We start from the raw sequence: 18,136 nt of genomic DNA, 5'->3' as shown, positions 1-18,136 counted from the left end.
GCTGTGTAAAGGAGGCCAGTGAGATCCCTAGATCTAGACACAGTCCCTTTGTTTATAAGCTGTGCACTATACAAGGATTTTTCCTACAGTAGACTCATGTTGATCAAAAGTTAAGACACTGTCCACACAAGCTGCCAAATCCTGAGCAACTGGGTCAACTCTTTGGGAAGTAATTGTCACTATGGTAGTTCCCTGGGATAGTTTGACTTGTGAAAGGATGCAATAATACATTTTTAGCATTTAGTTTCAGTCCATGATTTTGGCACCAGTTATTTCGGATAAACATTCCTGCAGGATGACAGTCATTTTGGGATTCAGTAACTGTTCCTAGCCTGCAGTCTTCAGCTCTTCAGTATTGGCTTCTGCTTCAAAAAAGTAGATTCCGAACAAGAGGTCCCAGCACAGAAATGAAGCTAGATTGTAGAAACTGTTGTGGGTTTCTGTCCAATCGCAGAATTACTTGTCAAGCCACAACAGATTTGTCTTCAGCAGCAAAGCTTATAATGGGCAGACTGACATTCATACTTGATATTTTTGATGTAGATTTCAAAAATTCAAAAGAAAATGGACTTTAAAAAAAACAAGACTTATAGCAGGTAAAAACAAGACTTATAGCAGGTATAAAAAGTTGATGTTTTGTACCTGAAGATGAACCTTATTTGGGAAAGAGTACTTGTGGCCATTAATTTCTGGCATAATTTAAAGTTTTAGTTCCTGTGGCTTTATTGTGCTTTGTGGGTTATGGCTTATCTTTGAGTAGGCATAGTCAAATCATAGCTAGATTGATGGAGGCTGAATTAGTTTTCCTATTCTGGTAAGATGAACTATTTGTAGTGCAGAGAGGAACCCAGTCTGTTTGTTATTGGAGGTATCTTGAACACCTGTAGAAGCTGAAGGTGCGGAAGTTGTATTTACAGTTGTGGTGACTCAGGCTAGTGTAGGAATACTTAGCTGTACCTAGGGTGACTAACATTCTTCAATTTTGTCTGTTGCCACCCCAGCTGGGCAGTTGAGTTAAGACCTCTAACTTCTGTAATAGAAGGCCATACTGCTCAGTGGTGAAACCTTTTTTCTCCCATTGGAAAGGTGCAAGACTAATCTGCTTTACACCATTGTTCTAGTAATTTACAGAAAATCACAGTGAAACATTGAAATGATGTGATTGTTTTAAGGATATATTCCGTTAAACAAAACATGCTTATCTGTAGTAAATGTTAAAATTATTGGAAGTACTTTGCATAAGAAAGGAGAAAGGTATAATGTGTTCATTAATAGATTATCTTTTCATATGTGCAAAGTACATTGGAGGTATTCCATTCAAGTTGCCTCTGAGCCCATCATCTCACTTCAGATCAAGGACCTCCTGTAAAGTTGCACCTAGTAGGTTCAGCTCTTAAGCCATGAACCTGTTTTTTTACAGCTGAATTTTTAAAAGAATTTTTGATTAAAGTTCAATAATTTTAAGGTATTTGAACTTTCATTGTTACTTGCTAAGCTTAACTGCAAATTCTCTTGCTTCTCTAATTTCTTTTTGAATGTGTAGGTGTGTGTACATGGTATGTTAGATGCTTCAAAAATTATACTGAAATCCCTGTTGTCATCCAACTCCCCTAATTAAACGGTCTGAAACATGGTGTGTCCTGCATTCTGCAGAGTGATACATAGGTGCTGTAGCTAGTTTCTCAGTTTTCAGAGATTCTGCAACTTGTGCACTTCTTTGCTGCATGGTCTGCGTACATGCACTAGCCTGTGGCTGAAGTGTACACAATGTCATAAACTGAGTGTAACTTTTTACTTTGTAAAAGTGCCAGGTGTCTGGCATTCTCAAAGGGGATGTGAACTGTCCTATTAGAAGAATGAAGTGTTTTCTGTGGTGTGATGGTGTAGAAGCAAACTATTAAGGCTAGTCTAAAAAATTCTAAGGCTTTTTGCATTTTTTTAAGGTGTTGGTGGGAACCTTGTAGCTGTTCAAGCTAGCCGAATCTCAACACTTCTGCACATGTGCGCTTTGCCTGTTAAGGAGTCTGGTAACATTCGGAAAAAGTGTCCAAGTCCATGCAGTACATTTTTCAGTTCAGGTATGTAGTATAACTTTTGTAATTTAATGACTTGCTCCAAAGGCTCTTGCAGGTTAGGTGATCATGCAGGGCTTGTATTACTTTGTTTAGATAACTTTTTTGTATGATAGTGAAGGCTTTCAAATAGCAAGCTCCAAATTCTTATGGTGGCTGTGCCCCGATGTCTTGTATACAAAAAAAAAATGTTTTAAAAGTGACTTTTGTATTTGTTTATCTTGACAGCTCACAAATTGGTAACACTGCCTAAATGCACTAAAGACCATAGAGCATTACTGAGGAAGTAGGTCATCAGATGCCAATTTTCATTCTGTCCTTAGCTGATTATTTCTGCTCTCATCCCTCCGATCCTAGACTGTTGTTAAAGCTTATGGCAACCAAGAACTCTTGAGCCTTCTCCCCTCTCCACAGTGCACCAACCCCAATTACCCCAGATCTCGTTTGTTGCTTTTCAGTGAAAGATGTAGTTTCTAACACATTCAAGCGATATTATAAAGTTTATAAAAACTTTATTTACTTCTTCCTATGTTATGTTAAGTATTCCCCTTAACTATCACATATCTTTTTTTGCATGTCTTGTGTTTTAATTTCTTGGTTTTCTGTTACTTGTACTCTCGTACCTCTTGATACTATTGTTTTGTATCCTTTCCATAGTACATTTTATTTAGTTTTTCTTGTACCATTGTTTGTAACTCTGTTTTCTTTTTGCCCTTTTATCCCTCTTTAAAAAATAACAAAAAAAAATAGAAATAGTTGTATGTTCTCTCTGACTTTCGTTGGTGTGACATTATGGCAGATAAAGCTCTGGCAGGCTTTTAAAAAAATGTACAGTGTGTGGGCATAATCTCTCCTTACCAGATGGCTACACTTTGTGTGTACTGTTTAGGACTGCTTCACGTGCAGGAAGATTGTTCTGCTTGCCACAGATAAAAACCCCAGGGTGTTGGACGCGTGCAAGAACAAATTGATTCTTGAAGGCCTTTTGCCTTCATCTTTTGGAGAGGATATATCTGGAGAGAAGTCTCCAGAAACCAAGACAAAGTCCTAATCTCCGAAGCCGCCTTCCTCTTCTGCTTTGGAATCCTTCAAGGAAGAGGTCTTGCAAAGATCCGAGGAGACCAAAATTATCTGATCTGGTTCCAACAGAATCAGTCTGAACTGACTATTGCTGGTCCTTCAACTATTATTTTACCAAGGACTCTGTATTCACAGTCAGTGGATCCTGTACCCTCTGTGGTACCTTCCCCTTTTCTGGACAGACCCAAGTCCCCTTCGGTGTTTTGCACTTGTACTTCCAGAAGTATCACGGAGGGAGATGTGGACAGAGTGGTTAGGAAGATTCTGTCTGGACAGATAGGTGTTACTTTGGCTGCGACCCCTCTGGGTCAGGAGGTCTGTTCTGTTACACCTCCCACCTCCTCCTCCTCTTCACTTCCTCCTGCATCCTAGCCATCCGGATCCTTCCGGCTTGGATCGGAGGATTGTTTTATCCTTTGATCGGAAGCTTTCTCTGAGTGCTCTGATCCTGTCAGATCTGGAGATCTCTGAGCCCAAAGCCTACCGGTCTGATCAGAGGTGTGGTCTTCTCCAAAGCTTTCGGAGCCATCTCTGCACCTTGGAGTCCCAGCACTGGATGGCTGAGCTCTGGCTTTCACCATTGGGGGGGGGGGTTGCCCTCAGTGGGGGAAGGCTGCGGTCCAAAAGCTGGCCTTTTTGGATCAGAGGTCTTCCTTTTTCTCCAAGGTGATATGAGGCTGTAAAGAGATTTCTGTGCCTTGACAGAATGGAAGGATCCCCAAAGTCTGCAACCTTGATGTCTCTATGCTCAGAGCCTTACCATGCCTTTCCACAGGGATCACCAGGGATCGCCAGTACTAAGACCCCAGGCTTCCACACCGGGAATTTTGATTTTTTTTATACTTGTCCAGAGAATCCCAGTGAGGAGGTACTGAAGATGTGCAAGATGAAGCACCTAGACTCGCCAGAGGAGTCTCACTGAATATACTGATTTTGATGAAGGCGATGGTCCCCATGGTCACCACCTGAAGATCTCATTCGGAGACATCCTAGAAATCCCTTAAGCAGAGAGGTGGCTAGATGACCAGCAACCCTTTGTCCAAGAAGTCTGTATTCCTGGAGATTTTTTGGTACTGGATAGTCTACTTCCTGGGTGACTCTGCCTGCTGATTGAGTTGATATCTTAGCGGATGTGGAAGGAACCAGACTCCATTGAGCATATATACCTCTGAGACCAGATAAGATAATGGTACCACCTGTGGACAGACAGTTTTTTTGGGGAAAAGGGGTGCCTGTTGGCAAGTTTTTTTTGGTGGCTGCCGCTGATGACAAGAAGAGTTCCACTGTCCACCCCCCCCCCCCCCAACGGGGAGTCTCGGGTGATGGACAGATTTGGGAAATGTCTTTGCTTCATCTGCCTTCATTCTAAGATGACTGAATTATTTGGCACATTTAACAAGACTTCACGGGGATTTGATTAAGGAGCTGTCAAATACCCTCTCAGGATGTTACTGAAAAAGTCATCCATGACTTCTCAGTTGGCTACCCTGAAATCCATTCCTAATTCTTCCATGAGGCTGATTTCACATATAGCCGAAGGAACCTCGAGCAGTGGGTTCAGGCATTTCCATCAGAAGGCATCCCTGAATGCACTTCTGTATTTTTAGTAGAGCCCTTCAAGTCCTCATTCATCAACTCTCCCTTTGATGGCATATCTATGGCCCTAAAGTGAAGTACACACTGTCTAGTTGTGAAAAAGATGGAAAGATCATGTCTGTCATGGGCATATATTGACACCTCAAAGATCCTTTTCTAGGAATCCACTAGGTGGTTGGTATATGTGGTTCAAGAAGTTTTTCAGGGTCCATTTCAGGACACACATGGAGGACGTTCCCCCAGAAGCCGAGGAGGGAACTCTAATGGATGTCGCTGCCCCCACGGCAGAGGTGGCCCATAAAAACCAGACGTCCAGAGATTCTTTCTCTGGACCTTACCAGCACTCCTGAAAGGAGGCCCAATTGTCTACCTCTGGAGGCAATTGGGGGTTGAATATCTCTGCACCAGAGAGCCTGGCTAGATATAACAAAAGGTACTTTGGTGCATACGATTATTTCCAGTGGTTATATAAATCCCTTTTCCCTTCCTCCTCCAAACTCTAGAAAAATCCCCAATGTTTGCACCCACTCAGAGGGAATAAGCAGCAATCCAAATTTAAAAGCTACTAGAAAAGTCTTCCAAGAGGTTCCACCAGACCAGAAATTCCAGAACTTACCCAAGGTTCTTTTTAGTGCCAAAGAAGACAGGGGACTGCAGGCTAATTTTGGATCTCTGCAACTTAAACGGAGCAAGTTTCAGATGGTCACAGTTCAGTCCATTCTCCCACTTCTGGGCAAGGATGACTGGATGTGCACAATAGACCTTCAGGATGCGTGCTATCATATAAAGATGAACAGATGACCCAGAAGTTGTTTACGTTTCTGGTTAGGAGCCAGTCATTACCAGTTCAGAGCTGTGCACTGGACTCACCACAGCCCCCAGGGTGTTTACCAAGTACATACATGCCTACAAATATTTCAAGCATGGGCATTAATGCCCTTCTAGCTTGCCAGTATACCAAAACATTTGTTCCCATAGTTAAGTATCCAGGCTGTTCTTAAAAATCTCAACTAGTACTTGCATGGAACATGCTACCAAAATTGCATTAAGCATAATCTATTCTGGCAGAGAACCAAACAGTACACTTCTCATTCTTATAGAATCTCCTACATAGGTTGATTCTGTAGTACTTTTACTTGACCCCAGACCTTCCCAGACGTAGTCACTAAATGCCCTATATACCTGAGTAGGGTCTCTCTCTCGGATATATGTAAGAGAAACTGTGCAAGTTCAGATGTTTTAGTCTTTTTTTATAACTTTAAATTTTCACATCCATGGATACCCTTGGTATATTTCTGTTGTACTATTGGCAGTTATAGCAGCTTGCTTGATATTGCAAGGATTCTGGGTGTTTCCATATGTAATGTAAAAGACAGAAATTCTTGAGGATAAAGTTGTGCTTAGTCACAAACAAATGAAACTAAAAGAAATGAAGTCTGAACAAATACGGCTAGAGGTTACAAAATAAAATGCATTCATCCAAAACTAGTAAGTGCTTTTGCATCCTTACAAAGATGCTTCAGGCATAAACATAAATTATTCGGTTGGCAAATACTATCGATAGTTTTGGTTGTTACATATTTTTGGAGTTGTTTTGCTTATCGTTTTGTTCTTGCGTGGTGACTGTGTATCATGGATTCCATTGATGAAATACTTTCGCAGATAAGGAAGGATGAATTTAATAAGTTGTAGTCTGAAATGGCTATCTTGAAAGGTGAACTGTCGAGGCTCATTGATTTGATGAGCCAGCCAGAATGACGGATTGTGGGCCATACACTGAATAATGGTTCAGCTTCCACTTCAGGTTCTATACCCAACGGGCAATGAAACGGAGGTATTTGTGAGTCTGGACTTTCTAATTATGGTGTTGCCGATGTCATTGGAGCCAACTGCTCTCCTGTTGACAATATACCTAGTTCAGGAAATGCAACGGGGATGCTTATATTCTTATCAGGGGCTAGACCAAAACGTACTGCACCGAAGAAGACTTATGGCGTTATTAACAACACACTTCCCAAAGCTACTGTGTTTGACTCTATTGACAAAAAGTATGAAAAAGTATGTTATTGGTAACAAAACGCTTGTACTAGAAACTTTCTTTGAAATTAAATTTGATTTTGGTACAAATGTCAACAACACGAGAAAAACTGTTAATACAGGTGAATTTTTTGCACCTGACAGGACATTAAAAGAGATCATAGCAGACTTTGGGAAAATGCTGGGTTCATCAAAGGACTGCAAATGGACAACATGTATTTAAAAAGATGTCTTGAGTTGAAAGTAGTCCCTACGGGGTTACGTTTTTTCACACCCCCAATGGGAATTGATTTGGATGAAGAAAAAAATGTCAAAGTAATTTTATGTTTGATTCATTTGGTTATACTTTTATGGAATTTTTAATTAAATGTAATGATGAAAAATTAAATTGTTTATCAATGTTGAAAGGCTTAATGAGAGTTATAACACATGATTTATTGTTTAGTGAATGGGAGAGTTTTTATAACAAACAATATGACTGGGTGGATAAACACAGCACTAAGCAGTTTGATAGGAAGTGCAGTAAACTCGAGGGACATGGAACAATATGAAAAGAAACGGGCATATAGTTGGGACAAGCAAAGAAAAGTAGGGGGGACCATATCAAGCTAACCAGGCAGTCAATTACAAACATAGGGAGAACTACAAGTATAGGCGAAATAACCAATGGAGGAACCCAGAAAATGATTTTTTTAGATGGGAGAAACCAAAATTGGCAAGGGGGGGAACAGGGACGAGGATACAAACCATGAATGGCAAAGCAAGGGAGATCAACAACAGAACAGAGTGAGGTACAGGGTAAATTATTAGATATGAATGTAGTTGAACAGGAGATTATTCAACACAATGAAGTAAAGTCCTGTTGCAGAGATTTTAAGATTTTTCAACTACACTGATTTTAAGTTGAAGGAACATTCTACTATTTACACAAGGGATGAAATTTGTCCCAAACACTAATTTTGATTTAGTGGACAGTGTAGTGGAATTTGTTATTCTTACGGAAACGTAATCTTGGTTTACTTTTTCAGGAGAATGAAGACAAGGCTGTAAATATTGATTTCAAGAAGAAAAGCACATACATATCCCCCTATGAATAATACAGTAGCAGTTTGTGAAAATGTGGTCATAGACCAGATGTATAGGTATTACAAGAACAGTAGGAAAACTAAACTCAAATTTAATAATGAGTAAGGAAGAACCATCTGGCTTTAAAGGAAATTTGTGGAAGCAAGTATGTATGCATTATGAAACCAGACAAGGGAGGGGTGGTGGTGTATTATACAATTTTAATGATTATATCAATAAAATTAATGATATATTACACAATTCAGGGAATTACGAAATGTCATTGAGGTGAATATAGAGCATCATCTTATAAATGTTCCTTGAATTTTTTCTTAACAGTAGAATTGATATTAATTTGTATAATTATTTGAAAGTTACATTTCCTGTTCTGGCGACAATAGTAGGTATCTCCAAGGTACACAGACATTAAAGACACCCCATTTCGTCTGATAATTTCAAGGAGCAAATGAAAGACTTTTTTCCCTATGGCAAGGTGATTGATAGGTGGTTAAAACCTATATATAGTAAAGTCCCTCATATTGTCATAGACTCTTGGGACTTTTTGGGTCGTCTTAAACATGATCTGTGGAATGAGAAGTTAATTTTTTTTAACTATTGATGTTAACCTTTTTTTCGAGTATACCCAAGAAAGAAGGTATGACTAGATTTGGCAACAGTTTTCAGAAATACTCCAGTTTGCCTGGGAGAAATTGGCCCTTGTATTGGACTTCATGGACATAGTCTTAGGTTTGAAGGTGAGCATTACAGGCAGACGAGAGGAGTAGCTATGGGGGCAGCTTGTGCCCCCATGTATGCCAATCTTGTGCTACTTAATTGGGAGGAAGAACACATTTTTAACAGTGTATTATTCAAATACTTGTAACGCAGTAGAAAACCAACGAACCTTGAATCCTGGTGTGTAGAAAAGTTCTCCTTTATTGAAATAGAACCAACAATATCCACAAACAAACAGGAACGACGACTAAGCGCTTTCACCCTAGTAAGTAGGGCATCATCAGAGTAATGAATGAACACTACCATCATTCCTTATATAGTAAGCATTTCAGTAATTAAACCCTAATAAGTAAATTGCATTACATCATTAAATAATTAAATAGTTAATTAATAGCAAAAAACACACTGTTGCTGAACATAGTCTACAAACGTACACATATGAAAAGGCTGGATATTTGTTAAACATCTAAAAAAGTTTTTACTTTCTACTTTAGTATTTTTATATTTTTATAACTTTTATAGTATTGATTTAAACAACAGCTATTTTACGTCAGTAGAGACAGATACTGGTAAAGGTAAAATGTATTGTTTTTTTATATATATATAAAATAACCACAGTATCACAAAGTAAAAATGTATAAAACCAATCAGTCATAGTTAGGAAATAATGTATAATGTTACAAGGTGGAAATATTAAAATTATATAGGTTAACCTTTAACAACTGAAATATAAAAATTAATGTCTATAAAATTATGTAAAATTTTTTATATACAATAAATTGAGTTTTCTCAAATTTACCAGTCACGTTTTTGTTAATAACGTTAATTTTTTAGATATTACGCTTTTTTTGGGCAACAAGTTTGAATCAGGTATTTATAGGAAGAAAACATATTCGAATTCTTTTCTACATTTTGACAGTTGTCACCCAATGCATCAAAAAAAGAATTTAGTTAAAGGACAAATGGTCCGACTGTCAAGAATTGTTAGTAATGATGTAGCTTTTGAATTTGAATTGGATAAAATTATAAATATGTTTTTGGCTAGAGGATATCCTGCTGATATTGTTCAGGAGATTAGTAGAGAAATTTCTACTAAAAGGTGTACATTATATAAACCGATTATCTCTCTGGACGTTGATACTAATATATGTATGAAATCCCTAACCACAAGATATGATACTTTTAGTCTACCATTTAATCACTGTTCTCAACAGATTGTTAACGCCATACACGAATCTTGGACTAGTGTTTTTGAACTAAATCCAGAACTTATGGATATATTGGGAAATACACCCAAAATAACATTTAGTAGAGGTAAAAATTTTAAAAATTTGTTTGAACAGCATACCAATTATGAATTGCACAAAAAATCTAAAATGAACAAATGTGGAGCATGCCACGTCTGTAGATTTATTAACGATGGTCCTTACCTCTCTATTCATAAATATGCTAAGACTATTAGATGTCCAGGGGCATGTAACTGTAATTCAGATATGGTGGTCTATGTAGCATCTTGTACTGCCTGTCAAGCGTTTTATGTAGGAAAAACGATTAGAAAACTCAAAACACGAATCAGTGAACATTTACGTGATATAAAAAAACACAAAACAACCAGTGCTCTTTACAATCACAGTATCAATTGTCTTAATTTTAAAAGATTTATATTTTATTTTTGATAGAACATATAACAAAGGATACAATGGTGGTGATGACAAAATGATACTGGAAGCCAAGGAATGTTTGTGGCAACTTAGGTTGAATGCCACAATGTGGCCTGGTATTAACGAACAAATTTCCATATCTAGCATATTAAAGCTTAAATCGCAATTTATCTAACATTGTATTTCTAGGATCATTACACCACCCTATATTTTAACGTCTTTGTTTACATTATATGTTCACTATATTTATACATTTACATATTTATATATATATATATATATATATATATATATATATATATATATATATTTAATTACAACTAACATATTTAATTCTATTTTTACACTATTATTAATTCAATTTTTTTACTTCATAAATTATAAATATATATTTAATTAAATAAGTATTTATTTATTTAATTATTTTTTTCTATAATCATTACATTTAATATATTTATACAATTATGTAAATATTCAAGACAATAACACTTACATTACTTTTATTTTTTTGTATTACATATTCATATATATACACACAAATTTTAGTAATATTTTATATAAAAAATTTTACATAATTTTATAGACATTAATTTTTATATTTCAGTTGTTAAAGGTTAACCTATATAATTTTAATATTTCCACCTTGTAACATTATACATTATTTCCTAACTATGACTGATTTGTTTTATACATTTTTACTTTGTGATACTGTGGTTATTTTATATATATATAAAAAAACAATACATTTTACCTTTACCAGTATCTGTCTCTACTGACGTAAAATAGCTGTTGTTTAAATCAATACTATAAAAGTTATAAAAATATTAAAGTAGAAAGTAAAAACTTTTTTAGATGTTTAACAAATATCCAGCCTTTTCATATGTGTACGTTTGTAGACTATGTGCAGCAACAGTGTGTTTTTTTGCTATTAATTAACTATTTAATTATTTAATGATGTAATGCAATTTACTTATTAGGGTTTAATTACTGAAATGCTTACTATATAAGGAATGATGGTAGTGTTCATTCATTACTCTGATGATGCCCTACTTACTAGGGTGAAAGCGCTTAGTCGTTGTTCCTGTTTGTGGATATTGTTGGTTCTATTTCAATAAAGGAGAACTTTTCTACACACCAGGATTCAAGGTTCGTTGGTTTTCTACTGCGTTACAAGTTTTCGTTTGTGGAGTCTCTAACATTACTTTTTATCCGACGGCCTTTTTGCATCCCGGTGAGTTTCCGATATATAGACCAACTACGTATGTGATGACTACGTATGTGATGACAACGTTTTGTTCACCAAGTTAACTTTCCATCCACAATTTTATCGTTTACAAATATTGCAACAAGAGTTTTACTCTTAAGAAGTTTTTTAAGAACCTTTTCACTGGAAGTTTTTCAAAGTACTACCTGGTTTTTCAAAAGCTGTGCACTATAGAACTTTACGGTTGCGTTGTATGGACTTATTTTAACAGAATCAACCACTGGTAGTACCGTTCATTCTTTATACAATTTTAACTAACATTATTTATATACGACACTACCCATCATTCTGTTTTGCGAAACACTATTGACTAAAGGTTATTTTGCACTTGATTGTTTACGGATTCTCAGTAACATTTTTGTAATAGTATGGATATGCAGCGACTTTTGCAAGAACATTTAGATATTACTAATAAACTAATTAAAACGCTGCACGACCAACTCAAAAATCCCGCAACTGAGGGTGAAGTTTTGATAACAGAATCTCAAGAGCAACTTTTCACGCTGCACTCTACACCCTAACACAAGTGTGCAGAGGCCGGTTACTAGGCAACCATCCACAAGTCCATTGAACCATGGCGTGATGTCAGGGAAAGGAGACGCAAATGCCCCACCTCTAACTAATAGGTCGACTAGATCTCACAACAACGAAGAACGGAATCAGACAACACGCAGTGCTCGTTCTAATAATAACAACAACTATACATCTAATATGGACTTAAACAATTTTCTTACAGCTCCATCTCTAAATAAGAGACAGCAAGTTATGTCAAGAGATATGGGCACGCTTAATACCCAACTATTAGAATTTGAAAAAATTTTAAGAATCTATAAATCCCTCCAGATGGACAATGCGTTCCTGGAATGCTCTCGAATTAAAGCAGGTGCCAAAGGGGTTACGCCTCTTTAAGCTACCACACTGCTTCCAGGAAGGCACAGAAGTATTTACAGAACTATTACAACTTTTCGATAGAACTGGTTTAGATTTAGTAAGACTGATTATTCGCAACAATAATGACAGATTGAATGTATTAAAGGAGAGACTGAATATTTTGGATAATGGCATCAAAGCTGATTTGTTATATGAACATAACAAATTTAGGTTAGAAAACATTTACAGGTACATCAACAAGGGTTTGGACATTAAAAATAACAAAATAGAAAGAGACAGTAGGGATTATAACAACAACAAAGCCTATACCCACTTTAGGGAATATAAGAGTATGCAAGTTCAAAATCGAAAACAAGTTATGGTGAACAGACCAGATCTTATTCCTAATAATGACAACGTTAATGCTAACCAAGTTTACTTCAATGATGAAGTCCAACCAGTTTTTTTAGAACCTCCATCCCTGAGGAGATCAGAATGGATAAGGGAACAACAGAACCATCACAACCAACATTCTTACAGATATCACAACAACCCCCCTCACAGAACCTACTCATGGCAGAGATAACCACTACAAATCATATTTATATAGAACCCAATAGTGAGGTAATAAGTGGTTCAAAAAATAACATTGATACATCTAATCAAACACCAGATACACAGGGAATAGGTGAGTTGTTAGTGACAGTCAACAATTTGAATGAGAACTGTTTGGATGAAGTACTAAATAATGTTAATGTTGACTGTTCTATTACTTCTTTCTCAGGTTTTAATTTTTACAACTTCACAGGACATAAATTTGACAACTGTTTACAATTATTAAGTAAAGGCTTCACATTTGTACCGACATTCAAATTAGACATAGGTAAAGTGTTGACAAATTTGAAAATTTACACTAGACTTTTAAATTTAAAAATATTTTTTCACAACACAGGTGACCCAGTGCAGAACTCTAGACAATTGAGTCTTAAACGTCACAGCACCTTTATACCCCCACAAAATTGTATGATACAGATCTTTGAAAAGTTATGTGAATCACAAATCAGAAGAATCACTAAATACAACACTATTAATAAATACAATTTGACACCATCAGAGAATTTTTGTCTTAAAGAACTCACTGGTTCAGACAAATACCGAATCATGAAACCAGACAAAGGTGGGGGTGTAGTTATTATGCTTAGTTCTGACTACAATAACAGGATGTCTACTTTGTTGGAAGATAATGAAACATATCAAAAGGTTAGTAGAAATTAGATCAACCAAGCATACACTAAGATTGATTGGCTATTTTATGAATTTTTGATGGATGGGAGAATAGACCAACAAACTTATAATTACATCTCAGTGGAATTCCCAATCACACCATCTATATTTGGGATTCCCAAGATTCACAAGCATATGAACAACCCTCCATTTAGACCTATAGTGTCAGCTAAAGGTTCAAAGACAGAACCATTAGCAGCCTATATAGATTTTAAATGTAAATCTATTCTGAATTCTATATCACACATTTTAAAAGATTCATGGCATTGCCTTGAATTAATAAGACAATTCATGAATACTTTTGATTTTAGAACAGAATTCATAATGGCCACTGTAGATGTTGTCAACCTATTTACAGTTATTCCCCATGATCAAGGTTTGGAGATGTTTGAAGCATGCCTAAATAAATATAGTAAACACAATGGTCCTGATCATCGATTACTTACTGAGATGTTAGAACTGGTTTTGGAGATTTTTATTTTTCAATAACAATTTTTTTAGACAAACAAAGGGGGTAGCTATGGGGGCCAGGTGTGCCCCCATATATGCAAACCTGGTCTTAGCTTATTGGGAATCTGAGTTTGTTTCCACCAGTAGATTTTGGAACAAAGTGTTATACCTGCGTTATTTAGATGACATACTTATTTTTTGGAAAGGATCTGAAGATGAATTTAATGAATTTATTACTTTTTTGGGTAAAACTACAAGTTTTCTCAAATTTACCAGTCACGTTTTTGTTAATAACGTTAATTTTTTAGATATTACGCTTTTTTTGGGCAACAACAAGTTTGAATCCGGTATTTATAGGAAGAAAACATATTCGAATTCTTTTCTACATTTTGACAGTTGTCACCCGATGCATCAAAAAAAGAATTTAGTTAAAGGACAAATGGTCCGACTGTCAAGAATTGTTAGTAATGATGTAGCTTTTGAATTTGAATTGGATAAAATTATAAATATGTTTTTGGCTAGAGGATATCCTGCTGATATTGTTCAAGAGATTAGTAGAGAAATTTCTACTAAAAGGTGTACATTATATAAACCAATTATCTCTCTGGACTTTGATACTAATATATGTATGAAATCCCTAACCACAAGATATGATACTTTTATTCTACCATTTAATCACTGTTCTCAACAGATTGTTAACGCCATACACGAATCTTGGACTAGTGTTTTTGAACTAAATCCAGAACTTATGGATAAATTGGGAAATACACCCAAAATAACATTTAGTAGAGGTAAAAATTTAAAAAATTTGTTTGAACAGCATACCAATTATGAATTGCACAAAAAATCTAAAATGAACAAATGTGGAGCATGCCACGTCTGTAGATTTATTAACGATGGTCCTTACCTCTCTATTCATAAATATGCTAAGACTATTAGATGTCCAGGGGCATGTAACTGTAATTCAAATATGGTGGTCTATGTAGCATCTTGTACTGCCTGTCAAGCGTTTTATGTAGGAAAAACGATTAGAAAACTCAAAACACGAATCAGTGAACATTTACGTGATATAAAAAAAACACAAAACAACCAGTGCTCTTTACAATCACAGTATCAATTGTCTTAATTTTAAAAGATTTATATTTTTTATTATTGATGGAACATATAACAAAGGATACAATGGTGGTGATGACAAAATGATACTAGAAGCCAAGGAATGTTTGTGGCAACTTAGGTTGAATGCCACAATGTGGCCTGGTATTAACGAACAAATTTCCATATCTAGCATATTAAAGCTTAAATCGCAATTTATCTAACATTGTATTTCTAGTATTACACCACCCTATATTTTAACGTCTTTGTTTACATTATATGTTCACTATATTTATATTTACATATTTATATATATATATATATATTTAATTACAACTAACATATTTAATTCTATTTTTTACACTATTATTAATTCAGTTTTTTTACTTCATAAATTATAAATATAGATTTAATTAAATAAGTATTTATTTATTTATTTAATAATTTTTTCTATAATCATTACATTTAATATATTTATACAATTATGTAAATATTCAAGACAATAACACTTACATTACTTTTATTTTTTTGTGTTACATATTCATATATATATACACACAAATTTTAGTAATATTTTATATAAAAAATTTTACATAATTTTATAGACATTAATTTTTATTTTTCAGTTGTTAAAGGTTAACCTATATAATTTTAATATTTCCACCTTGTAACATTATACATTATTTCCTAACTATGACTGATTGGTTTTATACATTTTTACTTTGTGATACTGTGGTTATTTTATATATATAAAAAACAATACATTTTACCTTTACCAGTATCTGTCTCTACTGACGTAAAATAGCTGTTGTTTAAATCAATACTATAAAAGTTATAAAAATATTAAAGTAGAAAGTAAAAACTTTTTTAGATGTTTAACAAATATCCAGCCTTTTCATATGTGTACGTTTATAGACTATGTGCAGCAACAGTGTGTTTTTTTGCTATTAATTAACTATTTAATTATTTAATGATGTAATGCAATTTACTTATTAGGGTTTATTTACTGAAATGCTTACTATATAAGGAATGATGGTAGTGTTCATTCATTACTGATGCCCTACTTACTAGGGTGAAAGCGCTTAGTCGTTGTTCCTGTTTGTGGATATTGTTGGTTCTATTTCAATAAAGGAGAACTTTTCTACACACCAGGATTCAAGGTTCGTTGGTTTTCTACTGCGTTACAAGTTTTCGTTTGTGGAGTCTCTAATATTATTCAAATACGTCAGTTGCTATATGTATTTTTTTTTTGGATGACATTTTTATATTATGGAAATGCACTATGGAGAATATTGAAATTTTTATGCACGATATTAATGCAGTTAGTGATTACTTCAAATTTACGTATAGTGTCAGTAGAACAGGCATTACATATTTGGACACGTACATAAGTAATATACACCTGATGGTTTTAACTCTAGTATATACAGGAAGGAGACTTTCAGCAACTCCTATCTTGAATTCTCTAGTAGTCACCCTATGAGTCAGAAACTGAGTATACTTAAAGGCCAATGTATTCGAGCTGCCCGTATGGTTAGAGATGGAAATACTTGCGGATATGTTTAGAAATCGAGGTTACCCGACAAAGAAGCACGGGCATGTATTACAGTTAAAGATGATTCTAGTATCAATAATTATAGTAGAGCTTGTATTTTAAAATGTGGTCCCCACGTAGGTGATGTACAGAGAATTATAGGGAATAATTGGAACATTTTGGGATGTGACAAAGGTGTTCAAGAAAAAATTAGGGGACCAACCGCGGTTTTTGTACAAGACTATTACTAACCTAAAAGGTTTTTTGAAGTTGAAAAGGCTAGAAGCAACACTTCAGGAATTCAGGAGGGCACGAAAAAGTGTGGACAGTGCAATCAGTGTTTTGCCATAATGGAAGCGAACACATTAGTGTTTGGTGATGCTAGTAGTACACTAGTTGGGTTTAAAATCGGTAATTGTAGAACTAAACATGTCATTTATTTGGCGAAATGTGGCAATTGTCCATGTTATGTTGGGAAGACAGACAGGTGTCTTAGAAATTTGATCTATGACCATTACTACAGTATCAGGAAGAATGACACAAGTAATGCACTTTTTCGTCATTGTGTAGCAAGCCCTAATTGTGATGTATTTAAATTTGCCATTTTAGGTTAAGGTTAACCCCAGTGGAGGGAACATTAGGACCTTACTGGGGGGGGAAGAGAGATAAAATGGAAAATTTTGTTAAATGCTACAGTATATCCGGGTACTAATGATAGCATCACAATTAAGCCTATACTTGAAGCAAGACTATAACATATTACAATATATTAGACTGATGTTACTGTCAACATTCTTTTCTTTTTTCATAAAATTATGTATTTATTTTCTCCCATTCAATTGGTGTGTTTTTGTTGAATTTTAAAATGAATTATTGCCACAATATTTTTAAATGGAACAATGAGTTTAACTTAGCATGTGCACTTAAGTCATTTGATTTAATTGATTCTGTTTGTTGATTGGTTGTAAGTATATATTTAAATGTATTGTAAGCTTCATTTTATGTTCTGGTGAAGTCTACTAGATGTAGATGAAAGTGCTTAAACTGATTTTAACTTATTTTAAAAAAAAAAATAATAAAAAAAAAAGAGCATTTTTACATTCGGTTCCTGATTGGGCTCTGCTGGATCTTGTTACAGCAATAGTTTTGGTTGTTACATATTTTTGGAGTTATTTCGCTGTATTGATTTTGTTCTTAAATACTATCAATTAATTATTGCCCGTTTACACTTATTCCAGCGAAGCGTGTTGGTTACTGATTTGATCATAGATATTCAAATGTTCTCAAGGAATGTCATGCTGAAATTGCTATTTGCAGAGAATGATGGTGGAGCAAAGTCCTTTAAGAAACCAAGTGTTTTTGTCTTTACATCCCTTAGAAACATTTATTAAACCTT

The 18,136-nt window shown here is 35.0% G+C and overlaps 1 protein-coding gene across 5 annotated transcripts in view; it reads left to right on the top strand.

Annotated features, from left to right (window-relative positions):
- SLC41A1 (solute carrier family 41 member 1) overlaps positions 1-18,136 on the top strand; it is a 410,973-nt gene that overhangs the window by 291,700 nt on the left and 101,137 nt on the right. For all 5 annotated transcript variants that reach the window (XM_044076832.1, XM_044076833.1, XM_044076834.1 and 2 more), the window contains exon 9: positions 1,944-2,078. In XM_044076832.1, the coding sequence (XP_043932767.1) occupies positions 1,944-2,078 (135 nt within the window). The remainder of the gene's footprint in view (positions 1-1,943; positions 2,079-18,136) is intronic.

Source organism: Protopterus annectens, chromosome 7.part0 (genome assembly GCF_019279795.1).
Source record: "Protopterus annectens isolate FY-2018-M chromosome 7.part0, PAN1.0, whole genome shotgun sequence".
NCBI classification, from domain to species: domain Eukaryota; kingdom Metazoa; phylum Chordata; order Ceratodontiformes; family Protopteridae; genus Protopterus; species Protopterus annectens.
Note: the sequence above shows the minus strand (reverse complement) of the source record. Positions and strands in the feature narration are given on the sequence as shown.